Consider the following 18,293-nt stretch of genomic DNA (forward strand, 5'->3'; position numbering starts at 1 on the left):
GGCTTTTTCTTAGTGACATTATATAAAGAGTAAAGTACTTAAAGTCTTTTAATGTTTAATTTCCTTTCTTAAAAAACTTATAAAATGCACATTCACCCAAGAAACTGAAACCACATCTCCTGAGGAAAGAGGCAGTTAGGCTCTCTACCAGAAGTATTAAAAACACTCACGAACAAAAGCGGCAAATTACACACTTCTAAACACTTAAAATTTTGAATCTTTACTTGTTACGTTAGATTTCCCCACAAAATATTCTTATCCAACTATGTTAGGGATTCTGGATTCTAGGGGTCACAACCAATTTACATGGGAGCCTCTCCAGAGAGCTAAGAGAAACTTGCACTTATCATCATTTAGATGTTGCCAAGGCCAAAATAAATAAATCAATCCTTTTCAGGACTGGCTGCCTTTTAGCAAAAACTCAGCTTAAAGCCAACTTTTACCATTCTGGGCGTACTCTGGAAACACTGACATGATCTGACCTATCGGGGTTTAAGAATGATCAACTGTTTGCTTTTCCATCTATGCTGAAATCTACCTACTGAAGTGCCCTCTGAATGCAGAATCCTCATTGTTTTCCAAAAAGTAAAAGCAAACACAAACTTTCCTATTGTAGATTGCCCTATCAGTGAAAGAGGACATCAGCAAGGTTCATCTTTTCTTTTAAACCCATAATTCAGGATTCCAAAATCATCAAATGCTTTTAGAACAACATTTTTTATAATTGTAGAGAGAAAAAAAACCACACAAGTTGTTGATCTGTTTGTTCCATAACATACCTCACCAATGTGCTCTGCAGAACAAAGTAACTGAGGAAAAAAATCAAAGCGTGGGCCGGGCGCGGTGGCCCAAGCCTGTAATCCCAGCACTTTGGGAGGCCGAGGCGGGCGGATCACGAGGTCAGGAGATCGAGACCATTCTGGCTAACACAGTGAAACCCTGTCTCTACTAAAAATACAAAAAATTAGCCGGGCGAGGTGGCGGGTGCCTGTAGTCCCAGCTACTCGGGAGGCTGAGGCTGAGGCAGAAGAATGGCGTGAACCTGGGGGGTGGAGCCTGCAGTGAGCCAAGATCGTGCCACTGCACTCCAGCCTGGGCAACAGCGAGACTCTGTCTCAAAAAAAAAAAAAAAAATCAAAGCGTGGAATTACCATGAATAAGTATCATAAGTATCCTCTACTTAGATATTTGACAACTAGTTTGGTCTCAAATGCTAGCAATCAAGACATTGCAGTGAGAGGACTGGGTTTCCAAGGCAGCCTAAACCTGGGCAAACAGCTTTCTGTGATGATCACTGATGGCTCCATCTTCAAATGACTGTTACCTCAGATTCCATCCCAACAACAGCAAGTCGACTGTTCAAAATGTTATACCAAATTACATCTTAAGAGAGAGGGCAAGCCATAGAAGTGTGCCCAATCATGATTTTCTACCAGACCTGAACATGACCTTTTCAGGTTCTATATTCAGAAGGATATCCTGGCAGAAATCAGGCTTTGTTCAGACAAAGTTACATTCTAATAAATTAAACCAAGGTTTAAAGCCTTACAGGTGAGAATCATAGATAACAGTCAATGGATATAAAGAAACACAATGCCAGGTTGAAAAGGTGAATCACCTTAATACATTTCCAACAACCATGTCTTGCCACACTGAATAGTAAAGTTGTCGGCTGGTCTAGGGTGGCTCATGCCTGTAATCCCAGTGCTTTGGGAGGCCAAGGCAGAAGGATCACTAGAGCCTTGGAGTTCAAGACCAGCCTGGGCAACATGGCAAAACTCTGTCTCTACTAAAAATATAAAATTTAGTTGGGCATGGCAGTGCTCGCCTATAGTCCCAGCTACTCAGGAGGCTGAGGTGGGAAGAACACCTGAGCCTGGGAATTCAAGGCTGCAGTGAGCCGAGATTGCACCACTGCACTCCAGCCTGGGCAAAAAAGCAAGAACCTGTCTCTCCAAAAAACAAACCAAAAAAAAAATTAGCAAAGTTGTCAATTTAATGAGACTCTACGACATTATTTAATCACAAGATCACTTATTATTCATTTATTCCACGTGTATTTATTGAACACATTAACGCATTGAAGATCCAGCGTTAAATATTATCCCAGCCCTATAGACTAATGTGGGAATATTATATAAATAATCACTCAATAAATATAAAATTATAGGGTGGGCATGTTGACTCATGCCTGTAATCCCAGCACTTCAGGAGGCTGAAGTGGGAGGATCACTTCAACCCAGGAGTTCAAGACCAGCCTGGGCAACATGGCAAAACCCTGTCTCTACAAAAAATACAAAAAAAAAAATCCGCCAGGTATGATGGTGTACACCTGTGGTCCCAGCTACCTGAGAGGTTCACGTGGGAGGATCACTTGAGCCCAGGAAGTGGAGGCTGCAGTGAGTCAGGATCGTGCCACCGCACTCCAGCCTTGGTGACGCACTGAGACCCTGTCTCAAAAAAAAATGAAAACCGTGATAAATGCTAAGAAGGAAAGAATAATCCCCAAAAGAAGGGGGAAAGGACATATGATTTAGATTAGAGATCAGGAAAGAATTTAAATTGAGACATGAGGACAGTGTATACAGGAGTGAAGAGGAGAATGAGAGACCCAGGATAGGAATGGCACACAGGAAAGGGCAAAGGCAGGAAGTTCTTCACACAATCAAGGACCAGAACAAAGACCATAAGGCATGGCTGGAGCACAGTGAGCAAGAATGGGCATGGCTAGAGATGAGAATGAGAGGCAGATGGGTGCCAAGTCAGGTGTGGGCCTTGCAGAATATAAGAAGCCAGAATTTAAGTACAACGGCAAGATGAGTAAGGATTCTGTGAAAGACAGCAACATTGCCCAGGGCAAGATAAGAGCAGGCTAAGAGTGGGTGTAGGGAGACCAGTTAAAAGCTACTGCAATAGTCAAGGCATGAGAGGATGGAGCTGTGATGCAGGCATTGGAGATGGAATTAAGATATATTTTGGAGTTGAATAGTCTTGGTGATAATTACATATGAGAGCTTAAGGATTATCAGTTAAGAGAAGTCAAGGATTATTTCCAGCTTTCTGACACCAGCAATTAGGTTGACAGTGGCATCACTTATGGCACAGGAAAGATGAGAGGAAGGGGTAAAGATCAGTAATTCTATTTCGGAGGTGGTTCTACTTGACAGGTCACATATGAGACTTTTAAGTGAAGAAACTGAGTAAGCAATTCAAAATGAAGGTCTGGAACTCAGAAGATAGACCTGGGCTGTTGCTTTACAAACAGTTTATATGCTGAGAAACTTTCCAGCCCAAGCTGGAGAGAGGATATTCAAATGCAAGTCCATGCAACCACTAAATCCATGCAACTCTTCCAGTGCACCACACTGCTATACGCAAAAGTAAGGGATAATGTTCTGTCACTGTTAATGAAGAAAATTCACTGAGGAAGTGAGGTGAGCCTTGAAGGATATATAGATATAGATGTTTCAAAGAGAAATAAGGAAGTTGAAGGCCACTCCAGACAAAGGCCAGAACTTGTGAAAGGCCTAGATCTGTGAGTGGACCTGCCATGGTAAAGGCCCAGTAAAAGATTTACTGTAGCTACTAACAGGTTGGGGACACAGTACTGGCTAGGGAGGGACTAGAATAGGGGGGAAATAACGCTGGTAGAATGGCCCTGTGGGAGGGACTAGTTACTGCCCAATTATCCAGCCTCTTCTTTCTTAGTAAAAAGAACTCCAATTTTTAGCTGGGCATACTGCCACCTAGTTAAAAGGCTGCATCCCTCAGCCACATCCCTGCATGTCTACATTTTAGGCAACAAGATTCTGGGGAAAGTGTGTTGTTAGTGACTTCCAGGAGTAACCTTACAGGGCAGAGGCCCAGCCTTCTCTCTCTTCTCAAGCCTGCGGGCTGGAATGTGGATTTGATAGCTGGACCTTGATCACTCATCCTGGTCCTGGAGGCCACAGGTCAAGGGTGTTTTCTACTCTGCAGAGCAGTACAACAGAATGAGCTGAAGACTGCGGAGCTATCCTACAAGTCTTGGCCTGCCTGTCTCTGATCTTCTTCTACGTGAGATAGAAATTAACTTCTTTCTTGTTTAAGCCATTGATATTTTAGGATTTAATGCTATTCTCTACAGAATATACTTTCTAACATACAGGCCCAGACAATGAAACTGACAAGCTAGGACACTATCCTATAAGGCATTATAAAAGCCAGGGCAATTCTTCTCTTGAGAGTTATATATCACACATGCATTTTAGGGCTATGAATTTGATGGCACCCTGGAATGAAGAGACAATGGTAGCAGAGATCTCAGAAAGCTGAGGTTAGAATCTAGGTGAGACACAATCAGAACCCAAATTAAGATAATGGCAGTGATTTAAGCCCAAAGCTGAGAAATCCAAGCTGGTTCAATCTCTGAATGGAGGGCCACAGAAATTTACAATTTCCAAAGAGTTCAATGAAAAGAATGCAGTATGTATTTGTAAATGAAAATATGTCCCTTCTGGATCTCTCAAAACCAACTAGGAAAACTTATTTTATGGGCCCTCCTCTCTCCAGTGAAATGTAGAAATGAAAACACAAGTCCTCACAGGGGCAAGGTAACATACACTGTGAATAATCATTTGTGATGCTGCAAGCTTGCTGGGCATACGATCAGCACTTATAATCATTCTAGGACCCCACATCTAGCTCCTGTCAAGGCAAGACTTGGGAGGGACAGTCTTCAGGAGCACCAATAAGCTCCTTTCTTCACAAAATCCCTAGGCCTAAGCAAATTTTACTCTGATACGGAGCTAATGAAAATGTATGATGCCAAAGAATTTTCACAGCATGCTCGCCTATATTACCTCTTTTAACTTACAACTTATACTATGGGTAAAGTGGGTATTGTTATTCCAGCTTCACTGAGGAAAGAGTAGTGAAGAGGGGGAGCCAGTCAATGACAGCATGCAGGATGCTGGTGCTGACGGTGGTGACCTGTTCTCCACACTAGCAAGAACTGGGATACTATGAAAAGAGCCATGAAAACCTGTATCAAGATATTACTTAAATGGCATGGGACCTCCTGAAATGCTGGAGTCAACCCAGTGAGCATCCTGAATATTGATGGAGTATCAAGCTCTGTCCTCAAGAAGCTCCTATGTTGGAAGGGAGGCAAAAATGCAAATAAATTTTGAAAGCACATGATGTTCATGACTGCTGGCAAGCAGTGTGCCTAAGGGCAATGAGATGGGAGCCCCACAGTTTGACAGAGTGGCTAAACTCTTGAGTTGAGAATGGAAAGGCTGAGTAGGATATAGCTAGGTGGATGGGACTAGGGAGCATTTTAGAAAGGGAGAAGAGAGTGTGCAAAGGCACACAAGCAAGAGTAAACTGAGTAGGAGGAAAGCCTTGTGTGTATAAACGAGGTGTAAGGACCAGACCATGAAAGGCCTCGTATGACATTCTGAAGAGTATCTATTTTATATTTTAGTGATGAAAAACCATTGCAAATTCTGAGAATAATATGATCAAATTATATTTAATGAGAAATGGTTAAATTATATTTAATGAGAAAAGGTTATCCTGGTCAGTCTAGTGCTCCTTTGAAGACAACCTTTTTTTTCTCCAGCTGCTTTTTTCTCTTTGCCTTTGGTTTTCAGTAGTTTCCTCCTGGTGTATCTAAATTTGGATTTTTTTTTAAAAATTAAGACTTGCAGTCACTGATCTGCTTAATGGTATCTCGCCTGCTATGGAAAATCTCAGCCATTGTCTTCAAATTTCACCTTTGCCCATTTTCTGTCTCATCTCCTTCTAAAACTCTAATTCAACTTATTTAAACCTTCTCACTCTGTTCTCTATGTCTCTTGCCTTCTCCTCTGCATTTTCTATTTGTCTCTCCATGCAATACTCTGGATAATTTTTTTCTTACTGTCTTCCAGTTTGTTAACTTTCTCTTCCACTTTATCCAATCTGCTGTTAAATCTATCCACTGACTTTTTCTCTTCAAAATATTTAATCTGAAACATACACTTTTCTTCATCCACTAAGTTTTTAATTTCATTAATTTAATGTTTATTTCTAGAAGGATTTTTTGGTTTCTTTTCCAATTTGCTATGTCATAATTCAGTTATCTTCAAAGTTATCTTTTATTTCTTTAAACAGGGGAAACAGACATTTTTTTAGACTGTGATGATTCTAGTATCTGACGATATTTTTGAAGGGCTACTTCTGTTGTTTGTGGTTTCTTATGGTTCTTGTCTTTGAAGTCTGATTTCAAACAGACATTTTTTAGACTGTGATGATTCTAGTACCTGATGATGTTTTTGAAGAGCTGCTTCTGTTGTCTGTGGTTTCTTATGGTTCTTGTCTTTGAAGTATGATTTCCTTGGATGTCTGGTTATATTTATGTGCTAGTCACTGAATAATCTGAGGCCTAGGTTGAAGAAACCTTTCTTTTGAAAGAATTTCCACTTGATTTTGCCAGAAATCCAGAGGCACTACCAGTCCTTAAACCAATTCAAGACTTTAGATTCTTTGATTGACCCAGTCAGCTTGAACCTGGGCTGCATTTCCATGTGAGAGCTGCTGTTTCATGTCTACCCTGATGGTGTAGCCCTTTGGGGTTCCAGCTTCTTATAAAGAGTCTGGACCTTATTTCTGTCCCCAACAACTGGTGGTCAAATCTACAATGTCTTATCAATTCCAGTTTTAACCTGGTAATGCCCGTCAGTTCTTTAATGCTTTGAGATTTTTTTTTAATCCAAATATTTTTAGTTGTTTCAGTGGGAGGGTGTATCTGCCTTTGGTTTTCAGTAATTTCCTCCTGTTGTATCTAATAGCCCACCATAATGATTAATGGAAAGTCCCTAGGATTTGTATCTTAGAAATCTTTTCCAGGTGGCAGTGTAGAGCACAGATGGGGAGCAGTGATGGGGTAAGAATAGGGGAGGGGGACAGTGTAAGCACAAGCAAGGAGATGGTAAGGAAGCCATTACAATAGTACCTAATGTTCCATTAAGGCACTGTCGGATAAGGTACTATCTCATTAAGGCACAAGGATGGAGAGAAGTGGGTACTCACATTCATTTGTCTCAGCAACCCCATGAGGAAAGTATTATTATCCTAGGGTTTTTTTTTTTCTTTCAGAAACCCATTGCTTGTTAATATCCTGAGTTTTAACGAAAAGCAACCAGCAATTCAAAGAAGTAAAGTAACTTATCCCAGGGTTCATCCAAGGAGATGGTTAGTAGAGGGGCATCAGAACCCAATCTGACTCCAAGTCCAAGCTCTTCCCACCAAGGCACGATGGGATCTGGAAGAAAGATGGGTGCATGTGGGTAGGTTCCAATTAAGGTGGGAGGGTTGTGGAAAATTTTATAATTCAGTTATAGACAGTGATGGGTTTTAAATTTTAGAAGCTACCTAATGATAAACAGCTCTCCTTATATATAATTTCACTGCTTCCATCCGTAGGCATGACATATAGCATGAGCTTTGGAGTCATAAGATCTAAATTCAAACCTAGATCCTATGAGCTTGAGCTATGTGGCTCCGAACAAATAAATTACTCTTTGTCTCTGAATTTCCTCCTTTGCACACCGGAAATAGTTTATATGAGTTATGTTTACATGTAGTGCCCTGGCACAAGTACATATTTAAAAAATTGTTAGATACTATTAATGTTTTTGTTGTTGTTGTTGTTGTCTCTTGGAGTGAGTTTTGTTTTTTTTGTTTTCTGTTTCTGAGACGGAGTCTTGCTCTGTCGCCCAGGCTGGAGTGCAAGGGTGCAGTCTCAGCTCACTGCAAATTCTGCCTCCCAGGTTCAAGTGATTCTCCTGCCTCAGCTTCCCAAATAGCTGGGATTACAGGCACCTGCCACCACACCTAGCTAATTTTTGTATTCTTTAGTAGAGACAGGGTTTCACCATGTTGGTCAGGCTGGTCTTGAACTCCTGACCTTAGGTGATCCACCCACCTCGGCCTTCCAAAATGCTGGGATTACAGGCGTGAGCCACCATGCCTGGCCTGTAGCGAGTTATGAGTGAATCCAACCCTGTTATTTTGGACACAACTGGCAGGACAGGACTGGTATACAGGACAATGGCAGCATTACAAAATAGGTCACATTTCCTTGTCTGTAAAATGTAACTTACCCTAAGGAGTTAATGGGAGGATTTAATGAAATTAATGTCTGTTAAAGTGCCACAGGGGCTAAAACACAGTAAGCACTCAGTAATTGTTATATATATAAATTGCTGATATTTTTCTGTGTGCCTGGTGTATGCTGTGCAGAGTAAGGAGGAACAAGAGAAGGTACTACATAGATAGGCAGAGACCAGGTAAACATTACGGAGTTTGGATTATCACAAAGACAATGGGGAGCTATAGGAGAATGGTGGCAAAAGGCTGACATGATTAAAGTATTGAGAAGCTTAGACAGGTTTCTGAACAGGGAACAGATTCAGAAAAAGTGAGACTGGACGCAGGAGGCCAGTTAATAGGTTACTGCACTAAATCAGACTAGTGGCCAAGGGAATGGAAGGTCCTGGCTAGAGAGGTATGTAGAAGGCAAAACTGGCAAAATTATAATATTTAGATGCTAGTGGGGAAGTGGGGAGGTATATGGGGTAGAGTAGGGTGTGGGAAAGACTACCTGATTTCCTTATAACAGAGCTTCCTTACCAGCAGCATAGGCATGACCTGTGAGCTCTTAGAAATGCAAAATAAAAGGCACCGTCCATGACATACAGACTCGGAGCCTCTGGGGGTGGGGGCCAGTACTCTGTAGCTTCACGAGCCTTCCAGGTGATTCCAGTGCACACTAAGGCGTGTGAGCCACCACTATAGATTGATGAGGAGCCATCACAGGAAGAGTATCTCAGTGCAACCAAGAAAGGATATAAATTCAGTCAGTTTTTAGTTTAAGGTGTCAGATATTAGATCTGGCACTTCAAAGAAAGGTCTGGGCTGGAAATAGAAATGAGAGAGTCACCTGTGTACAGACAGCAAATGAATGAGTAGACTCTTTCCCTGGGAGATTGTTCAGAATTAGAGGGGAAGAGAACCTAGGACAGAATAGTGGAGAACAAGAACATTTAAGAAAAGCAAAAGTAGAAAAGTTTGCAAAGGAAACTGAGGTGTGGTCAGAGGTAGGAGAAAAATCAGGCTAATATGGAATCAGAGAAGACAAAGAAAGAAAGTATTTCAATAGGGAAAGTGTAGTCAGCAGTGTGGCCTTAGTGACAAGGTCACAGGTGGCCCTAGTGAGACTAATCTGAATGAAGGAAAAGTGAAGTCAGAATGCTGTGCCTGGGAAATTGAGTGGGAGGCAGACTGTGGGAATGAGGGTGTGGAAGAAGCTCAGGAAGTCTGGCTGTGAAGGATTGGAATAATACAGGGTGGAAGCTGTAGGGGGAGGACAGAAATCATGACATGGCTTTTAATTTTTATTTTTTTAAGATAAGGGAGGCCTGGACATGGTTAATTGCTGATGGGAAGGAACCAGTAAAGAAGGAGTGGTTGAAGTGGGCACAATTAGGAAAGGGAGGGGTCCCTGGACAGGAAGGGATGTGATGCATAACCCAGGGGAAGGGTTAACTCCTGCAGAAGGACAGAGAAATGCCAACTTCATTGTATCAAAATAAATGCAGGAGGGGAGGAGATTAGACATAAGCCATTTGTAAATCTGGTGGCTGTAAGCTGCAGGGGATCACAAAGGGGTCAGCTTTTGTTTCCTCTGAAACATCAAAGCCAAACACATCTGCTGAAAGTGCTACGGAAGGTAGAGAAGACCCACTATGTACAGAGCTCTGTGTTCCACAATGCCAGGGGAGACCTGAAAGCGAATGACATCCCAAAACAATGGCCTTGAACATGCCAGACACTGTGCTCAATGCATTCAAACTAACCATCGGTAGCTTGTCATTGAGCCCGTCACCTGCACTTGGCACTGTATTAGGTGGTTTACATACATACCACATTTAATATTCTCCAACGGTCCCACGTCGTAGGCAGGGATTATCATGCTGGTTTTAGAGATAAGGGAACTTATCTCTAAAGGCTCACACATATCAAATAACATGCTTGCCCATGGTGACCAGCTTGGAAGTGGCTGGGGCAGGATTCGAACCTAAATCTCATGGATGCCAGCACCTCATCCTCTTTCCACGCTGCCACACTACCTTCAGAATCCAAACAGCATCGATGGGAGTGAAAATGGAAAAGAAAACATGATTCCTAAGAGATATGCCTAAGTGACAGATACTGCAAGAGTCAATCAACTTTATTTTGAACACATTTCAAATTTGGGGTCACAATGCAACATAAGCATAATGAGGTCCTCTGTCCAAGCCGGGGATATGGTTCTACATCTTACGGTAGAGGCTGGGTATATTAATTCTATGATAACATCATCTGAGAGTATAAACTGGGCAGAGACTGGGGGAAAAAAAGCCTTAACATATTAGAGCGTAAGATGAATAAAGGAATGAAAAGGAAGCTGATACCCAAGGAATAAGAGAGGAAAAACATCCTTTCACTACCCAATTTCCCTTCATTGTTCTAATTTACAGATTGGTAAGAGATTAAGAAAGGTGGTTCACATTTTGGCAAGATTTGGTTGCCCTCCTCTTTAAGCTGGCCATGCAGTGGCTTCAGATTCCTGAGCTGGACCTGAGCCTTGGATACTGTGGCTTTCAGGCCCAAACTGGAGTCCCTCACAGGGTCTTCTCAAATGGGGCTTTGCACTGATTCCCATTCCCAGCTACTAACTGTATTAATTACATCTTCAACACTCTTCTGCTTTTCCCTGAGCACTCTCTGCTCCAAATCTTTCTCTTGCCCAGGAGAAACCACTTTTAAATTTCTCTACTGAAGTTTTAATTGACTTTTAGTCTGATGGCTCCCCAAAGACCCTAAATGTAGGTACATACACTTGTATGCTTCCATCTCTAGCTGGCTTTAACTTACTAATTCTGCATCTTACTAAACAGATGAATGATTCCTCCAAGTTTAAGTAGACTTCCATCTGAATTTTTCTGAAAGAGGCCAAGCTTCATATCTTACTGTGATGCGATCATGTCAACACTAGAAATATGGTGTTTACTAAAGTCCAACGAGTGTTTCTTCACCTGTCTTCTAAGGACTAGCTAGCTACCCATTAAAACTGCAAAAAATAAAAAAGGTGTTAAGCCATCCAAGCAAGTTAGCCTCAAAGCATGGGAAGCTAGACTAGATGAGTCAAATTGGGTCTGCAAGCCCACATATATGAAATACATATCATATCTCTCTTATGTTCCAAGCCTCTTAAAGCACATTCAATATTTCACTCTCTTGAACATCTCCAGCAGAAATAATGATATCCAGCCTACTGCTCGACAAAAGGGAAATAATTAAAATGCTACTTCCCCAAGAGCCAGTCCTCTTTTTCAAATCATTTGGCGTGACCTGAAAACAGCAGGACTACCAAGTGAATTAAGGGAAAAGAAGCTAGATAGATTAAAGGAGAATAAATTCATTTTTACAGATAGCATTATTTCTGAGATCCATGAAGGCCCCTAGGAAACACAACAATGCACCACCCAGAAACAGCTAATGTTTGATGCATCTTTGATGGAAAACTGCTTCTCTTTTACAAGGTAACAAGCTTCAGCTCTAAGCGCAAATCAGGCTAACATGGATCACTCCAGCCAGGTTATATAGACATGAATGAGTCGCTGCTTTTGATGCCAAATTGGCAAATCTGAAGGTTTTATAATGGATGCTATATGGCTATTGTGGAGAAAAATACTCAGGAATTAAACAAGACAGCAACTAGTTTGGTCCTTCTTTAGTTTCAAAGGATGGAAAGAAGGAGCGCCTTCTGCACAACAGTTGCTAAATACAAGACTGTTGTGGGGTTGCAAGTGGATGATTAAAGATGAGCAAAAACAGTTACATGAGAAAAAAATTTGTAAGTCAACCGTAAAAACACCAGCCATGAATTGTAAACTGGAAAAAATACGCTGTTATAAAGAAGACTCACAAAAGGAAAAGATCACACATTTGGTTGGAAGAAATAAGTAAAGGCTGATAGAGGAACCATCTGTGACAAGCAGACTCTACTATGGTCCCCAGTAATCCCCCACCCTCCTGGTCTTCATGCCCTGTATGATCACCCCCACCTGAGTGTGGGCAGGACCTGGGACTTGCTTCTAACCAACAGAATATTGCAGAGATGATGGCCTGTCACTTCCATGATTAGCTTCCATAAGACTGTGACTTCCATCTTGCCAGCTGACTCTCTAGATCTGATAAAGCACGTGGCCACATAGAGAGGCCCATGGAGCAGGCAGCTGAGGTAGCAAGGAGCTGAGGTCATCAGTCCAAGAGCCCACAAGGAACTGAATCTGGCCAATAATCACAAAAGCCTGGAAGCAGATCTTTCCCCAGTCTGCCTTCAGAAAACCGACACCTTGACTACAGCCTTGTGAAGAACTCTGAAGCAGAGGACCCAGAAGGGCCCTATCCAGATTCCTGACCTAGGGAAACTGTGAGATAATAAATGTGTTGTTTGAAGCCACTAAGTTTGTGGCTATTTGTTACACAGTGAGAGATACCTAATACACATCTAAAATGACAGTTGACATTTGAAGAATGGGAGGCCTTTTCACAGGAAATGGGGAACTAGGTGGCATTCATGTCAGAAAAGATAAAGCACAGACACACAAGGGCAGAAGAGGAAAGGGAGTGCTCAGGAACAATACGGAGCCTGGTTAGGCTGGCCCTAAGGTCTGAAGGGGCAGATGCAAGAGCAAAGGTTGGAGAGGCAGGGAAGAGGCCCCTGGTGGGCAAGGGGAGCCAGAGAGTCATTAAAGCTCATCACTGACACCATGTGGTCTGAGAACCTCTGCAGGAAGATTCATTTGACACTTGCTAGTTCAAGAGGTAACAGGCTTCAAAAAATGGTTTGGAAAATGCCCATAATGAAATGCTATGCTTTATTCTTTTTAAGATGCTTTCCCTTCCATTACCTCACTTGATCTATGCAAGAATCATTTGATTTACATAAGAATCTGTGAAGTAACCAAGACAAGTACTTATTAGGAAGGTTTCCTACAAATAAGGAAAATGAAGCACTAAGAGGTAAGAATAACTGGCAAAAGCTCTTGTTTAGTACTGTTTTGTCCTAATAAGAGTGCTGCCACATTTTGTTGGATCCCTCTTCCCTGATGGAGAAGTAAACAGAGCTAGCCAGGCAGGTTTGGATCCTGGCCCCACTGCACCAGGGTTGGCCCAGAGAGCATATTCATACCTGGAAGAAAAGGTGCAATGAGGCCTGGGTGAACTGCAGAGTCATGGGTGCAGTAGTCTAAAGTGCAGAAGCAGGTACCAAAGGGGCTCTGAAACAGGGCTGAAATGAGTGTCAGAGCCAAGGGGAGCAGCCACATGGGGGTTAGCTAGCTGAGGAGCAGAGATGTGGGACTTCACAGTGCAGCTGAGCTTTTGTTTAAGAGACTAGAAAAAAGGTATGAAGTATGGATGGCTGGTTCCACTTACAGAAAGAGGGGTGGCATATTCATTCTTTAACGTTTTGAGCTGGGTGGGGTTTTTGTTGTTGTTTTTCTTTTTGTTTTTTGTTTTAAGCATTATCTGAAAACCAGGGAGAGTTTTCAATTGTAAAATGTTAAATAAGATCTGTCCTTAATGGCGGACATTCTATAGCCAGAGTAGAGCAGCTGTCAGTTCCCTCTCCCCATTCAGAGCCACACGACCCAGTTTTTAGCCAATAGGCTTGGCTAGACTCTTCAATAGCTTTTTAAAAATCTCAACAGGTTATAACCATCATTACTCCAAGTCTATTAGTCAGGCAAAGATTTCCCTTGGCATGTTGCTGCATGACTTGAAAAACCTAGTTGAGAATTCTCTAAGGAGAATGGGAATTATTTAGAGTGATCCAAAGAGGAATCAATGACAGTAGGATGAACTTGTAAGCAAGGATAATTCCACATAGTGACCATGAAAGGGTCTCTAACAAAGGAAAAAATACATAAACCTTAAAGACACGGGTAAAACACCAAGTTACCCAAAACGCTTCATTACTCAACTGAATAAACCCGGCATATGCTGACCAGAGGTATGAAAAGGGAAGAGCTACTTGACCGTCTCGAGCCTTCCCTTCCTGGGCTCTGAAGACCTGAAGCTTAACTTCACTGTATTCATCTGTTTGTTTGTTTTATTTATTTATTTATTTATTTATTTATTTATTTATTTATTTATTTCAGACCAAGCCTCACGCTGTTGCCCAGGCTGAAGTGCAATGGTGCAATCTCAGCTCACTGCAATCTCCACCTCCAGAGTTCAAGTGATTACTGTGTCTCAGCCTCCCGAGTAGCTGGGATTACAAGTGCCCGGCACCATGCCAGGTTAATTTTTGTATTTTTAGTAGAGACAGGGTTTTGTCATGTTGGCCAGGCTGGTCTTGAGCTCCTGACCTCAAGCCATCTGCCCACCTCAGCCTCCCAAAGTGCTAGGATCTGTAATCCTGTGTGTGAGCCACTGTGCCAGCCTTGTATCGGTCCATTTTCACATTGCTATAAATAACTTCCCTGACATGGGGTAATTTATAAAGGAAAGAGGTTTAATTGACTCAGAGTTTTGCAGGCTGGGGAGGCCTCAGGAAACTTACAATCATAGTGGAAGGCAAAGCTTCTTCACAAGGCAGCAGGAGAGAGAAGAGTGACAGAGGAACTTCCACTTATAGAATCATCAGATCCTGTGAGAACTCGCTCACTATCACAAGAACAGAATGGGGTGAACCGCCCCCATGATCCAATCAACTCCCTCCCTTGACACATGGCAATTACAATTCAAAATGAGATTTGGGTCGGAACACAGAGCCAAACCATATCATTCACAGGCAAACAGCCTCAGAATCTCAGGAAGAGAGAAGTGAGAATGAAGACATAAAACATCCCACGTGAAGCTGATTCTCAGGTTCCTGAGTATACTGTACATTCATTCAGTAAATACCAAATTTAACTTTTCTCTTTCAATACATTCTTACGATATAAAGATTAAATGCAAAAGGGGCTGACAGACTGATTCCAAATAATTGTCAGAATTAGGTTTGTTTTTCTTTTTTTTTTTTATAAAAATAATCTTCAATCACCTGACACCTGCTAAGGGAAACAGGCATTCCTTTGTTCCTTGAAAGTAATCATCCCTTTCTTACTTCCTGCTATGGTTTGAATATTTGTCCCTTTCCAAAACACATGGTGAAACTTAATTCCCAATGTGGCAGTACTGAGAGGTGAAGCCTTTAAGAGGTGATTGGATCAGGAGGGCTCTGCTCTCATGAATGGAATAATCCATTAATGGATTAATGGGTTATCATGGGATTGGGACTGGTGGCTTTGTAAGAAGAAGAAGAGAGACCTGAGCTAACATATCCAGCTCCCTCTGCATATGATGCTCCGTGCTGCCTAGGGACTCTGCAGAGACCCCACTGGCCAGAAGGTCCTCAATAGATGCAGCCCCTTGACCTTGGACTTCTTATACTCCATAACTGTAAGAAATAAATTCCTTTTCATAAAAATTACCCAGTTTCAGGTATTCAGTTATAACCAACAGAAAACAGACTAAGACACTTCCAGATGCTTTTCTTCTAGGTTTTCTTCAAGCCTTTCAAAATCTTTATCAGATTTACTTCTCAAACACCCTCCCCCATGCCTGAGTTTTCTCTATCTTCCAGCTTGTGCTCTGGTATTATAGGACAATGATTACTTTGGGTAATTCAATCATAGTCCACTTACTCGACAATCTCATAGATTTCCCATAGCTTGACAAGATTCAGATGTATAACTCTCACCACCCTTCCTATGGGTCTATACTTCTATTTCCAATTGCCCATTGGATGTCATAACCTGAATGTCCCTTATGAAACTCAAATCAACATATAATCACAACCTGAATTCATAGTCCTTCTTACCCTTAGTCTTTTTTTTTTTTTTTTCACTTAAGAACATCAGCACCACACAGTTGCTAAGCTAGAAACCAAGTTACTCTCATTAATTAATCCTTCTCTGTCTAAGTCCTGTATCAGATCTGCCATGGAACCATGTCAATTCTAGTTCTGAAATGTCTTGTTCATCTATTGTTTCCTCTTTATTCCAGCGCTGTTGCTATTAGTCAGGTCTTCCAGCATCTCTAGTCTTTGGGGTGGGGGGATGGGAATGGGAGGGAGTGGAGTCTTATTATTATTCAAATCAGTCTCCCTGAGCATTCAGGGATCAGAGATTTTAAGGATAATTTGGTAGGTAAGGGAATAGTGAGTCAAAAGTGCTGATTGGTTGGGTCTGAGATGAAACCATAGGGAAATGAAGCTGTCCTCTTGCCCTGAGTCAGTTCCTGAGTGGAGGCCACAAGATCAGATAAGCCAGTTTATCAATCTGTGTGGTGCCAGCTGATCCATCAAGTGCAGTATCTGCAAAATATCTCAAGCACTGATCTTATGAGCAGTTTAGGGAGGGTCAGAATCCTGTAGCTCCAGCTGCAGGACTCCTAAACCATAATTTGTAATCTTGTGCCTAACTTGTTAGTCCTACAAAGGCAATCTAGTCTTCAGGCAAGAAGGAGGTTTGTCTTGGAAAAGGGTTGTTATCATCTTTGTTTTAAACTGTAAACTAAGTTCCTCCCAAAGCTGGTTCAGCCCACTCCCAGGAAGGAACAAGGATAGCTTGGAGGTTAGAGGCAAGATGGAGTTGGTTAGGTCAGCTCTCTTTCACTGACTCTGTTACAATTTTGCAATGGTGGTTTCGATCCCTCCCTTTAGGTTTTATAATACCTTAATCTTAAGGTGTTGGCTAATGAAGATGGAAAAAGGGTGAAGACCATTCTAACTTCTTCCTGCTATCAGGGGCATAGTGGGAATAGGTGTAGACCCTAAGATAAAAGGAGTGGAACCACTTTGCAACTGTCTAAGCATATTCATGCAGGCCTGGCTGGGGTTCCAAGACTTGCATGGCAAAGGTGTTAGTACTGTCATCTATAGTTTTAGTACTGCATAAGGGAACAGCATACTATAAGGTAAATACTGAGTACTGGAATGAGCAGTGCAATTCCCAGTTTTAAAAGTAAAGATTTGAAAGCTCTGATTTGGAGACTTATAGCCCACAAAGAATTTAGGATATAGTCCAAGCTGTAGGAAACTCAAGGACAGCTAAGAACAGGTGTATTATAGTTTTTCTTTTGGAGCATAATTTTTCTCCCCAGCATCTCTAGTCTTAATGGTTCCCGGCCAAACCCCAGTTTCTCCCCTTTCTAATGACAAGTCTCCTTTCTATAACAACCTTGGATGACTCTTCACAATCCAGAGCTCTAAGCAGCCATAGATAATTCTGCAAAACCTCACCACAGCCCATTTTTTTTCTAGCCTCCTTTCCAGACTCCCCACTGTGCATCTTGTACTAATCCCACTATAGGTATTACTCTACCTACCATCCAGCTCTGTGACCCTGTTCATACCAAGAATATTCTTCACCCTCTTTCACTTGGCAAGCCCTACTCACTGTTCAAGGCCCAGGAAATACATTGTCCTCTTTTTTTCTCTCCCTTTTTCTACCACACCTCCTTTTACCTTGTCCCCCGCTTCCTTTCTGAATGGTCCCTCCTTCTCCCTGCAAATCTGTTCCTCTTGTCTACATGCCACTGTCTACAGTTGCTAGAGCCTCTGTTCCCTAACAACTTTGTTTCCAGCCCTAACTCCATGTGACATCTCAGCTCCAGAGCTCTCAAGCCATGAAGAAAAATATCTAGTGGATCACTGGCCAGTCAATGTGTTGGTTTTCCTTGGGACAGGAGTTCACTCATGGTCCAAGCAAGGCCCTGGGGACAAGAGCAGACTGTATTTACCAGTTTAGTAAGGGGACTTCCCACTGAAGGAGCTACAGCAGGCAAGATCCAGAGCACATCTGTTATGGTCTCTCTTCTTAAGGACTAAGTGCACCCGAAGACTAGTATCCAGATTTTACTTTGTATTCACCTTTCTTTCCCCAGCAAGTAACATAAAGCCTGGTGTGTGTATAAACCCACTCGTGCCCCTATTCTTAAAGTTGTAAAATAGCATAATCCTCACTTACATGTAGTTTGCTAAAGGATAATGGCCTCCAGCCCCATGGAAACCGTGGGATCTAAGAAGAAAATTGATTTGTCCAAGTTACCTGGCAAGCAAGCAGCAGAGTGGAACTAGAGGTTGTTCACATCATCTTTTACCACAAAGAAGCCCTCTCCCTCAATTACAAATTTTGTTTGTGACAATGCCCATCAGAAACTCAAAAGCC

The 18,293-nt window shown here is 42.0% G+C and overlaps 1 protein-coding gene across 1 annotated transcript in view; it reads right to left on the reverse strand.

Annotated features, from left to right (window-relative positions):
* DIS3L2 (DIS3 like 3'-5' exoribonuclease 2) overlaps positions 1-18,293 on the reverse strand; it is a 480,187-nt gene that overhangs the window by 323,214 nt on the left and 138,680 nt on the right. The window contains exon 8 of the mRNA XM_058429965.1: positions 9,952-10,105. Coding sequence (XP_058285948.1) covers positions 9,952-10,105 — 154 coding nt within the window. The remainder of the gene's footprint in view (positions 1-9,951; positions 10,106-18,293) is intronic.

Source organism: Hylobates moloch, unplaced genomic scaffold, assembly GCF_009828535.3.
Source record: "Hylobates moloch isolate HMO894 unplaced genomic scaffold, HMol_V3 SCAFFOLD_1, whole genome shotgun sequence".
Lineage (NCBI taxonomy): Eukaryota > Metazoa > Chordata > Mammalia > Primates > Hylobatidae > Hylobates > Hylobates moloch.